This window comes from Stylophora pistillata, chromosome 4, assembly GCF_964205215.1.
Source record: "Stylophora pistillata chromosome 4, jaStyPist1.2, whole genome shotgun sequence".
Classification (NCBI taxonomy): Eukaryota; Metazoa; Cnidaria; class Anthozoa; order Scleractinia; family Pocilloporidae; genus Stylophora; species Stylophora pistillata.
Window position 1 is genome coordinate 27,965,151 of NC_142522.1, and position 12,290 is coordinate 27,977,440.

The 12,290-nt window shown below is 39.6% G+C and overlaps 2 protein-coding genes across 4 annotated transcripts; both read right to left on the bottom strand.

Annotated features, from left to right (window-relative positions):
• Positions 1 to 724: 724 nt before the first annotated feature.
• LOC111329262 (uncharacterized) lies at positions 725 to 3,471 on the bottom strand. Of its 3 annotated transcripts, none has more exons than XM_088756181.1 (2): positions 3,058 to 3,200; positions 725 to 2,968 (listed from the first exon to the last, which is right to left on the bottom strand). In XM_088756181.1, exons 1-2 carry the CDS (start codon positions 3,066 to 3,068, stop codon positions 1,639 to 1,641), a joined length of 1,341 nt encoding a protein of 446 aa, XP_088612307.1. In that variant the 5' UTR covers positions 3,069 to 3,200; the 3' UTR covers positions 725 to 1,638. The 3 variants fall into 3 exon arrangements, with proteins under 3 accessions (XP_088612307.1, XP_022789634.1, XP_022789632.1); XM_022933899.2 differs by having other exon boundaries at positions 3,051 to 3,189; XM_022933897.2 differs by having other exon boundaries at positions 725 to 3,471.
• A 153-nt stretch (positions 3,472 to 3,624) lies between these two features.
• On the bottom strand, positions 3,625 to 12,243 carry LOC111329261 (long-chain fatty acid transport protein 4). The gene is made up of 7 exons (XM_022933896.2): positions 11,901 to 12,243; positions 10,223 to 10,608; positions 9,688 to 9,846; positions 7,866 to 7,935; positions 7,242 to 7,443; positions 5,903 to 6,275; positions 3,625 to 5,246 (listed from the first exon to the last, which is right to left on the bottom strand). The coding sequence occupies exons 1-7, from the start codon at positions 12,137 to 12,139 to the stop codon at positions 4,675 to 4,677; spliced, it is 2,001 nt and encodes a 666-aa protein (XP_022789631.2). The 5' UTR covers positions 12,140 to 12,243; the 3' UTR covers positions 3,625 to 4,674.
• Positions 12,244 to 12,290: the final 47 nt, after the last annotated feature.

Below are 12,290 nucleotides of genomic sequence, written 5' to 3' on the forward strand. Positions count from 1 at the left end.
TCCAAATTGCACGCAAGCAAAAATATGACTCTGTTTCCCTTTTTAGTTGTCCTTTAGTGGGGCTTTATCCTCAATAATTTGCTTCAAACTTTTGAAACCTCTCTAGAGAATAATTGAGTGCTTGTACCTTATCTCTGTTACACATCGATCGACAGCAGTAACCATCACACGAAAGTTATCACGCTCGTAATCTCTCCCGTCTTTCGTGCAAAATGTTGCGTAAAACACATCGATAATTTTATGAACCCATGTTTATCGACCTGAAATGCAACAAATTTGAAATACAAGTTGGCGATTACTTAAATCCTATGGAAAATTCAGCTTTCCAGTTCTCAGAAAACCCTGTTTTAATGAACATGTTTTGCTAGTGTGAATGGGGTATAAGTCGATTTTCTGGAGACATTTAGATGTTGATGGTCCTTGCGACGCTTATTACCCTCTCAGGATCGGAGCCAGTGCTTGTTTTGAGCTAACCTTGTTTGAAGAAGTACGGAGCTAGTCGCATATGGGATTGGCCGTATCCTTTGACGAGTGTTTTAAATGCGATACGTAAGGCAGTGCAAGCAGTATTCACAACACCTTACGGAGCAGTTATTAGAAACTACAATATCTTCAAAGATCATTTCGATTATTCCACAAAACTTCACCGAACTAAAGGGGCCATAATATCGGTTCCGCAGAGATTAAACTGATGCATTAAATCTACAATTACAATAATAAAGTATTTAAAGAAAAAAAAAGAAATTTATAATCTATAATCTATGTACACACCAATATAAAATGTTACAAACATTACATGCCAAAAAATAAAAAAAAATTTTAAATATATAAATTACAGCTGAATTGATCTTAGCTTAGACTTAAAAAACATTAACATCATTAGCGAGCTTGACATCTTTTGGAAGTTTACACCTAAAAACTAGTTTGATGGCCTCTTTTATATTTTAGCACATCATCTTAATCAACAAAGTTAAAAAAAACCTGCAGGAGAGGGTTCAAAGCCAATACAAGTTACCTCTGAACCAGGTGTCGAGTTATGTTTAAACTTGGCAAAAAGTTGCATTTTATCCCATGAATTGTGAATCATTTTTGAAGAGGTGGGAGTGCTAAAAGCTAGAATCAAGGGTGGTCTTGAACAGGTAAAATGTCACTGTAGTGACTTACTATATAAAGAAAATGAGTTAAACTTGTTGAGCAATGATTAGCTATCTTTTTGATACCATTGTTTTAAAATCAACTGATGTTGGTCATTCTAAGGAAGCAATCGTGTAAAAAATTTACATTAACACAGGAGCTGTGACATTAACCATCAGTGGTGGATCCAGGGGGAGGGTCCAGCCCCCCCCTATCAAACCTGACGCTTACAACTTTGGGACAGGATCGTATATCACTTTTAACTGGCTGATTTTTTTAATTAATCCAAATAAAAGGTAAGCGACCAAGGAAATATAACATGCAACCCCAACTGGTGGGAGGGGGTGTGGGGGAGAACTAATTTGCCTCAAAGAGTCCAACAGTCCTTTCTGAACCAAAGTTTGGACCCCCCCAATCAAAAATTCCTGGATCCGCCTCTGACCATGGAAGTATTTCCTTGCCATTGATTGATGAGAAAAGGCAGGGTAGATTTTCAAGAAAATATCAGCCCACTTCTACCACTTCCTCAAACTCTTCCTTTGGGATACTCATTTCCCTGCTGCACACACTCTCAATTCGACTGAGATATTCTGGAAATTTAGGTAGAACCAATTCCCACACTTTTTCTGAAGGACATCTGCTAATGAAACTAAATGTCTGAGTATCTTTTGCATCTTTAGAATACTTAGTTGTAATGACAAATGCATCCTCCCTTAAAACTTCAAACTCAGCTAGAAATGAATCATACCTATTTGGAACATACTCCACTAAATCACGTGTCTGGGACATGCTGTTTAGTGAAGTCAGTGAAGCATCATTCAATAAAGTGCTGCTATCACTGGTTTCTGGTTCTTCTGTTTGCAATTTCAGTTTTATTTTTTGAAATATTGTCAGTGCCTTGCCAAGAAATTGCCTCCAAAGCTGAAACCACAAAACAAAACACCAGTCAAATGAACAGATTTCTCTGTCTAGACCTGATGGCCTCCACGCATCTGATACAGGAATTTTATAACACTGCCCCCAAACATTTGTTGTTCTCATCAGGAATGGTGGAAACACACCCTCCCTTAATTTAACCCTGACATACCGTATAATTTCAATGCAGCAGGTTACAATATCTGGAGTTCCTGAGCACAGCTTCTCGTATTCATGAAAAAGGACAGCAGTTTTAAAAACATAAGAAGACAGGCTGATGTCTTTTATTGGCCTGTTAAAATATGTGTTGTGAGTTAGAAGATACTTCAGTACCCTGTAGCATTTTTTATGGATTGGATGTAGATGGCGCACCAGAAAAACCTCAGTGGTAGCGTGGGAAATGTGGAGATAAGGTGCATGAGGGGACTGCCCTGACACTTTGCACACAAGATGAAACTTTACATTTCCTGTCATTCCAAATACATGACTGGGAAAACCATGGATATCACTTAGGGGAGTTAAGTCCTCAACTGACACTGCTGGCATAATATCAACACCAATATCTAGTGAGTAGGAAGTTGCTAATATCAAGTCTCTATCACAAAGTCCATTATATATTTCAGGACCTTCATAGTTCTCCTTAAACTTGTGCCACTCTAATTTCAAAGCTAAATAGTCTGAACCTTTAATGACCATGATACCATGTGGAGTCACAACCTTCTTCATTAACATGGCTTTAACAACCTCTTTCAGGGTCTCCACAAACTCTGCACGCAATCCTTCGTGGTGTATGCAGCAAATATCCTTATACAGTAGCCTAGTTATGTTCGCCATGGCCTTATCAAAGCCAGAGTTGAGAAAAGCCACCATGTAACCTGGTTGGCAACCTTCAGTGCCCTCAATTCGCACATTTTCATTCCTGGAGAGGAAATCAAAACACGCCATGAAGTCAAACTCGTTTGGAGAACAAATCTTAGTTCCCTCTGCAAAACTCCCCATACTTATTACTTCCTTAACATCCAGGTGAGGTTTTATTCTCCCTATGTTATCTACGACCTGTTTAACAATCTGCTGTGCTGCTCTGTGCATGTGATCCATGGTTTCAGCGCTAAAATGAAAGGAAAGGTCACACAAATTGCGTTCAACATGTTCTAGGAACATACTGAGTGCCATTTCTTATATCTGTCACTGTTCAAGAATTATTGCGTTCGACGAAGGAGAACGCTTACTATTCGCGTAACGAACATGTTTTAGTAACCGTTACGTATGCCACGCAATATTTCATTTCAATTCACGGAACATGGTTTGGACGCCATCTTGGACCGGCTTAGCTTAGCCTCGATCTCGTATTCGTTAGTTTTTCTCGCCCGGGGCCGGGGGCTGGTATGTATTTTGTTCGCAGATGAAACATTTTGCGATTTTCTGTTTCCTAGAGGTTTGTTTATAGTTTTTCTCGCAGTTTTCTATTAAGTTCTTTAAATAGGAAAATTTCCATTCTAAGATAATCGGATAGGTAGATGTTATGTTAACAATGTGCTCTGCACACTGTATTTGTTTTTAAGACTTCGAGCAAGATCAGCCACTGTATTTTATTTTTTTTATATGAATTCAAGCAAGATCAGCTTAGATCGAGCAGATTTAATTCTATTACATACTACAACTTTTCGCTTTTGAAGGCTATTTACAGCGTTGTATTTTTCTTTGGTTGTCACCATTCTTGAAAAATATACAAGAAGTTGAAGAGTGAAACGTTGACCTTTTTATCTCTCTGCCAAGTACGTGAGTCGTGTTAGCCTAGTGTCACACAACAAGGGTTTTAAACTTTTCAGGTAACTTTAATTTTCTGTATTCCAATTTTTTAGCAAGTTTTATTGACCATCCTACAATGCAAAAGAATATCCTGAGGATCATAGTCGGTGTTTGACCTGTTGTTACTTACTAGTCTCCTTTGCAGACGTTCTTTGTGTGTCGAATTAAAAATATCTCCCCCCGGAGATATTTTAAATTCCACACACAATGAACGTCTGCAAAGGAGGCTAGTTACTTACATGTACTTAAGAGGTTCAGCCAAGGAAGTCTCACTGAGATAAGAGTTGTTACATGAAACAACAAGATCTCTGCAATGTATATGCTAGCTCTCTCCAACGATTGCCGAACAATCCAATTCGAGCCTGGAACCAAGGATACAATACTTAAAAACCACGTGAGAAGACACTTCAGGGTTCAAAGTCAGTCACAGTGTCAAAAGGGCGTTTCCGCTTTTTCCCCTTTTTAGTGCCCGTCGCGCAGGCTACACACGACTGGCAAACTAGCCGCTAATATCCATACTTTCTGAAAAATTTCGGTTTGTTTAATAAGTGGTTATGTTTCAAGTTTTTTTTTTCTTGTGGATTATGTAAAATTACGGATGAAATTGGGAGGACACAAGCTGAAACTGGTCCCGAGAATACTCTGTGCCAATGGACTGTTTTCCATATGAGAGGCGCGTCTTTTCTTTCGCCCGTTAGCTTTCTCATATACTATTTTCAAATATTTCGGGTTCTGACTCGTTTGTTCAAATTAATGGCCTTGCTATTTACTTTTATTGTAACACAGAGTTTCTAAACGGAAAAATATCCATATTTTCTACATTCTGATCTCACCACGAATTATCTGCTCATATTTGACCTCGTCTAGGGCTAGGTACGTTTTCTCTTTGCTATCGTAGTAAAACAATTGATCCTCTATAACACCAATATCAAAGCCTTCGTTTCTTAACTTGGACTTTTGAAGTTTAAAAGTTCCCGTCAAGTCGACGCTATGAACGATCCTGAGGAACATGGGGCAAGCGTAACTCGGGAGAAGCTTCTTCAAACTAGCAGCTAGCTCCGCGAGATCGACCTTGTATTCCGGATCAACTATGGCGGCCATGCCCGCACGCCCTTCAGTGCCCGGGACCAAGACGCCGTAGACAACAACATCGCGAAGGCCAAGCACTTTGCTCATCACCGACTCCACTTCGGCCGTCGATACGTTCTCGCCACGCCATCGAAACGTGTCGCCTGTGCGATCGTGAAAATAAATGTAGCCGAACTCATCTCGGAAGACTAAGTCTCCGGATAGGAATGCTGCGTCGCCTTTTCGGAAAACGTCGTGGGCAATTTTCTTTTTGGTTTCAAGTGAGTTCAGGTATCCGTCAAACCGTAAGGAAGGATCCCCTACAGGTGGCGTAATAAAATAATAATATTAAACCAAAAATTATTTTCGCTGACGCCTAACACCTCTAAGAGTGTCTGTTTTGAGAATTTTTGTGTTAAATGAAGATGATCATCTTACAATACGCTGTTCAGATAAAATTATTTGAATCCAGAAGTCACAAATAGAGACTAGAAATTCGTTGGGGCGGGAGGGGGAGTCTAGCCCGTGATCAGCAATCATTGGTCAGGTGCTCTACGACATAGTAATAAGGGGAAATGAGGAACTCATGGTGAGCTTCAGTTATATATACCAAGTTTTATACTGGGTCCACAAAGCTTGCGTACAGCTTGGATCGCAACAATAAAAGCATCTTTTGTGGCGCATGTGTAGAATTCTAAAAAACATTAAACCCGAACCCTGACATTACTTTATTAAAGGTTTGTTACCTCGGACTTGACCCGGTCCCCGTAAAGGACATCAGAAGACTTCGGTGCATAAAATGGCGATTATTTAACGATGATCACATTTCCATAAGAGCTAACGACAAAACCCTGACTTTCCCGGAAGCATTGAAACGCGAACTTCTTAAGACAGTATCATGCATGATAATAGGCTTTGCCCCCATAGGCTACTTTTGTGGTGATCACCTAATAACCACCGCTCTCCAAATAATTACCTCTTAAACTCTTTCCCACAATCTGTCCAACTTCCCCAGGCTTTGTTCTCACAGCCAGCCCATCCGGGCCGCGCACTAGTTCACCTGTGTCAGGGTCAACTTTGAAAATCACTACAGGATAGACGGACGGCAAGATCTCAGACATGAATCCACACGCACCGGGGGTACTGTCAATGTTTATCACAGAGGCTGTTCCCTCGGTGGAACCGTAAAATTCCCCGATCTCCTTTATGCTAAAACGTTCCTGGAATTCTTTCCATATCTGAGGTCGAAGGCCATTACCAATCGCCAGGCGGACAGAATGCTTGTTTTCCGAAGGACGATGAGGTTGGGACAAGAGATATCGGCACAGCTCACCAATATACTGGATGACCTGTGAGTCAAAGAATGAACACATCAGCGAGACTCACTTTCGATTTCTGCGATGTGCATCATCGAAATATATATATTCGAAAAGATAGCAAAAAAAGTCCAAAATAGAAAGAATAAACGACAAGGAGACACAGATAGCTGAAAGTGAAGAATCTTTGACACAGATTGCAAACTTGAAACTTTCAAAATTAGAACTCTTCAACTGGCCTACCTGAAACTGACCGAGATCTATCTACTCAGCTATTTAGAACGATTTTCAATCAGTGTTGAAAATCCAGGGTTGCTTTGATATTTCTTTACTTTGCAATATGATTGGTCCAAAAAACTCGCGCCAGTTTCTCGACAAATCAGATTCACAAAGTAAACCTACAGCGACTAAGTAACCTGCGCTTTCATGTGCTTATGTCAGTTTTCCTTTTTCAAAATTTGAGACCTCATTGGCTGCTTGCGATGTTTCCTTTCATCTGACTGGCTATTGTAATTGCTCTGGTTTTGGTTGTAAGACAACCAATCATAAAGCGCTCTATTTCAATTTATGGCAAAAAAATTACCTTTAAGTATAGGGAAACAGAAAAGAAGAAAAGAGATTTGGCGGAAAATTTCTTTGAAGCAATACTCCGTGGAGAATGGAAGGGAATAGGCACGAATACACTGCATTTGCAGCATTGGTTGATTAAGCGTGACATTTACAGCAGCAACAATATCCGTAACCTTAAATGCAACATATTTTTACCCCGGCGTACAAACAGCTGAAGGCAGACAAGAAATTAAGTTCAATTTTTGCCGTAGCCCTCACACATCAAGCTTCAGCTCTCTATTGCGCACGGGATATGTCACGAGTAAAGCTCTGGGGAGTCTGAGGAAGAGACTCGAGTGTAGGAAAATTCCCCGCTCATTTGTGAACCTCGGCTAATGCGTACTTTTCCAATGTTTGGCTTTTAACATTCAGAATACAGAACACACTTACCGTAGCCTTTGTTTCAACGCAGTCATCCCAGAAATTGCTGGCAGAGAATTTGCGCCTTAGCGATAAAGTACAACCAGCTATGAAACACATTCCGACACCTACTATTCCAGCTGCAGAATGATACAGCGGCATGGGGCAGTAAACTACATCATCATTGCGCACCTTTAGCGCACAGATCACCCCGAATGCATTCCTGAAGTATCTGAGAGAAAGAAAACACGGTTTCGGTTAAGCTGGCTCTTAACATTTCACATTTAATTTATTCTTAGTTGTTGATGCTTGGGGAGACTACTCAGACTGGTGGCGGGTCTCCGGTCACGAGTCTAAATCACAGGTCACGGGTCACGGCTCGTGGGTCTCGGGCCTAAAACGCAGGTCACGGGTCACGGGTCACTGGTTACAGTAGCGATAAAATTGAGTTCGATAAGGGAAACTTCAAGTTTTTCTGTTCTATGCCTTTTGCTGCCTTGTCATTCAACACCTCTAATCATACACAAAACCACCAGCTATGCAACCAGACAGCAGTGGGTCACGTCACCTAGAAGCTAAAAAAATATGTGTGACGCGTGTATGTGCACGTCGTTTATAATTGTTCTTGCAAAAACATTTCTTAGGTATACATACCTAGCAGTTGTTACCACAGCAGCTTTGGGTAATCCAGTTGTCCCTGAAGTGTATATATACAATAATACATCTGGAATGAAAATTGTAAAGGTAAATACATGAGGGAAATGATAAGAAAATGATAAGGAAAAGTTATTACTGGTATTACCAATGAGGCTGCATTCTCACTCAGTGCCTGAGCATTAGTGCTAGGGGCACTGGCACACAATGGTACTGTGTTCAGACATTGAGTATGCAATATTTGAATTTGAATTTAATTCATTCACCATGGGAATGGCAGGAGTAAGGAACAGAACTTTCGTCCCAATTGACACCGAACCCCTTTTGTACCCACTCATCCCACCCCACGGGAGGACATCCATCACACAGTAATCTCGTGCGTGGGAAATTAACGTCTCCTACCCCCAACCCTGCAGGAGACGGGACCTCCATTTATTCCTCCCCATCCGAGAAGACTAGAATATCTAACCATTTCTTGATGTTATAGAAAGGTAGCAAATTCTTCTAAATTATTTTAAGACCTTGAGTGTTGGTCCTATCTCAATCCCCAGTTCAGTGCCCAAGTACAAGGTCTTGCATGGGCACAGTTCTGGTGTGGGTACTTGAAAAAATAGTTGAATAGTTTAAAAACAAATATTACACCACAGCCAAGGGCTGAGTTGCATGATATTTTAAAATAATATACTATATTATAATAGATACAGGAGTATAATGCATGCAGGAATATAATAAAAATTATAATTGCATCAGAAACTATAAAAAGATAAAATATCACTAAGATCAAGTAATACTAGGCAGGCTTGATCAATCAAATATTCATAGTCGGCACATGCTTGGGATGAAGGACTGCTGAAAACACTTGGCGTGCATGCCAGGGAGGTCATATTTCCAAATTCTCCTTGGGTTATAATGGTTTACATGATTGGTAGGAAATAAGCGAGATAGTTTGCGGTCATTAGAGATTGCATCAAACAGTTTAGAACACTGTTCCTCGTGCCGAGACTGCAAAGTGTCAAAATTATAGCTACATCAAAAAAAGGTGTATTCACATTAGTGCCCATCAAGAATCGTGCTTAGGCACCAAGTGCAAATGCAGCCTAAGAGATGAATTCTGTCTTAGTTACAAAGACAGGAGTTTTGGTCAAAGATGAAAATACACAAGAGGCTGAACATGTAACAAGAAAAGAAACCAGACGGAGCTGAAATCCCAACCGCCAGGTCTGCAACCATGACTCTTTGACCCCTAAGAGTGTCTAGCACCTAATTTCTCCTTACTGTATCACTGCTGAATCAAATGAGAAGTTATGAGAATAAAGGAAATGATCATCAACTAAAGAAGCTTTTAAAATCTCCTTGTCAGAATGCATAGAGAACAGTAGGGAGAATATGGAAACTGATGGTTGAGTGCAGAAAGGTTAACCATTAGGTAACCACTAGGTAACCACTAGGTAACCACTAGGTAACCATATCCAGTGGCTGATCCAGACCTTGAGCTAAGGGGGGGAGGGGCACTTTTGTTTGTGTGTGTTCACCTGCCAGCTTTTTTTTCCCATGCATTTTTTTTTTACCCAAAATTAGAGGGGCCAGGCACCCCCCCCCGCCCCCCCATGCCCCTTCCCTAGATCCGCCACTGAAATCTCACAATGTTGTACTAAGAAACTGTCAAAATGTTCTTATAAAGCTGAGATTGACACTCAGTGAACCAAAAGAAGTATGGTTTCCTGTCACATACAATCCCACAATACCCATCAACTTTGGTCAACAAATTATTTTGGACAGCGTTAACTTCATATTGAAACATACAATCATTTTATATCATTACCGGCAAAACACTTAGGATGATTGACTGCAGACATCACAGGTGAACTTGCTTCAATTTTCTGGTTCAAATGAACTACAGAGGCCATAAAAGTTGATTTAACTCCTACGGAGTAGAGCTCAACAACTTCTGGAATTTTTGTCCGGATTTCCTTCATAGTACCTTAAAAAAAATGAACATTAGGTCAATTTTGTGGATGTTTTCAACTGAATGCTAAAATAAATGACAACAATTGATTAATCTGGGAAAAAATTAACATGAAACTGCAGGGCAAAAATGACTGAGACCCTTGTGAGAAGGATGACAATTGTCTCACTGTGTTCATGAAGGCTTGAGAATAAATTCCCTAATATGATTCCAGAAAACACTACAATCAATGACGAAAGAGTTGGGGATATTTTCCTTTTCTCCTACCCTATGCAAAAATTAACTCTTCATACTAACAGATTTGCTATTTCATTCAATAAACCAAGCAGCAGACTTCTCCCTCTTAAATGTTTTACCCTGTCTCTAAAAAGAGAGATCTCAATCAAATTACCTGACAGATCTGTACCAAAGATCACTGCTCTAACAGAAGCTACAGATATACAGTGAAAAAGTGAATCTGAACGCAAGTTGGTGTTGATTAGTGCTGTAACTACACCAAGTTTGGATAATCCAAGCCAGATGCAAATAAACTCTGGGCAGTTCTCCAAGTAAAGGGCTACCACATCGCCTTTCTGGTATCCTTGTGATTTGAAAAAATTTGCAATCCTGTTCGAATATTCATCAACTTCTTTAAATGTCCATGTTCTCTTTTCAAATACAATGGCAGCCTTTTGAGGATGCTTGGACACTGTTTCCTGAAATATGTCGGAAATTGTATGTTTGTTCTTTACATGGAGTCGAGTGGTGATAAGCAGATTGGCAAAACGTGAGAAACCCCTGGTGACGATAGAAAAATCATACAGAAAGTAAGACAACAAATGAAGTCAGTCTGATATCATGGCATATTCCCATTATAACTTAAGTATACACACAATGAGTAGCTCTATGGTTACTGCCCTCCAACATGGATTAACATCTAAATTTGAGCCATTGCCAAGTTACCGCATTGTATTCTTAAGCAGGAAATAGCACTCTCTTCACCTGGGATTACTATAATACAAATGGTTACTGGGGAGCTGTCAAGGTAACCAGCTGATAAAATACTACAAAGGGAGGAGGGTTACCCTAGTATCCTACCTATGGTGAAGTAATAATACTCTAAATCACCTTACAACATTAAAAAATGACATAAACTACTTCTGGCTTACAAGTCACAAGCTGATTTAACTGCATGTAGAGACTTAATGGGAGGGGGGGGGAGGGGACTATGTATGAAAGTTAAGTAACTATGCCATTGATTCTTCACATTAGCAAACAAATTAAAGATTGCTCCTCTTCATCTCATCATAAAAACTAATATCATCAAGTAAATGGGTCTTCTGTGGTTATGTGAACTACTTCACAAACTTTGATTATGTGGAAGTCCAGGAGAGAGTAATTTGCTTTCAAATTAATGTAAGGATGTAAAGCCCTCAAGAACCATTTCCTATTCATGCTTGTACAAAGAGTTTTCACGTTTCAAAGATAAAGTTCCCTCTTTACTTTAAAGGCTTTTAAAGACTAAGTAACAAACAGAACTATGTCATTCTGTGTTTGGCATGATTTCCGCACATATCCGTATTTCATTATTAAGACATACAGATCTTGGATAAAACAAATTGTATTAGGCACTACAGCTTTGATTTGGAATAATATAAAAATCTTTCCTCTTGTTTTCAGAAGCTACATGTAAATGCATAGGCCAATTCAAGGGCATGATAAAAATTGACAAAATCACTTGTAAACGAAATGTAAGAGCTGAATAAGTTTGCATGACCAAAATTAAATATCACTATTAATCGATTCTTACAGGGTTCGATAAATTATGCAAACTGTTTCAGATCAGAGATGAGATAATCGTATTCAATAATCGTTTCTTCAGCAAGCGACGTGTTGTTGAGCTCAAAAGCATGTGTAAAGGAAACTAATGTTCTTAGGTGCAACTAGTAAGCCAGCAGTATCATTCTAATACTGCATCCGATACAATGTATATAAGAAGTTCATATATACTGCATCTGTTACCCGATCGATTATCGTTCTGTAGAGGCCATATTGTAAGTAGGAAAAACACATCGAACAAATACACCTACTTTATATCGCGCAAAATTGTTCGAAAGAACACTCGCGGAAAATCCTTTCCTCCAGATGCTAGAAACGCCACAAACAGAAGAACAGGAAAGACAATGAATGGAAGCCGAAAGTAAACCACGATCGTGGCAAAACTAGCCACAATTGCAGCCCAGACGTAATACATTTTCCTTGATTTTATGTGACGGACAACTCGAGTTGGAAAAGACAGCTTTTTTAGACAATCCGTCCTTCCTTGCATGAATCTGCATTCCAGAGTTAGCACAACCAGTACAGTGGTGTAGAAATACAAGTACGTTCGTTCTTAATTAAAAACATGGCGAGTGTCTTTAACGATTAATTATCGATTGACATCTTTCGGAACGATTGATTATTGACTAATAATGGTCGTT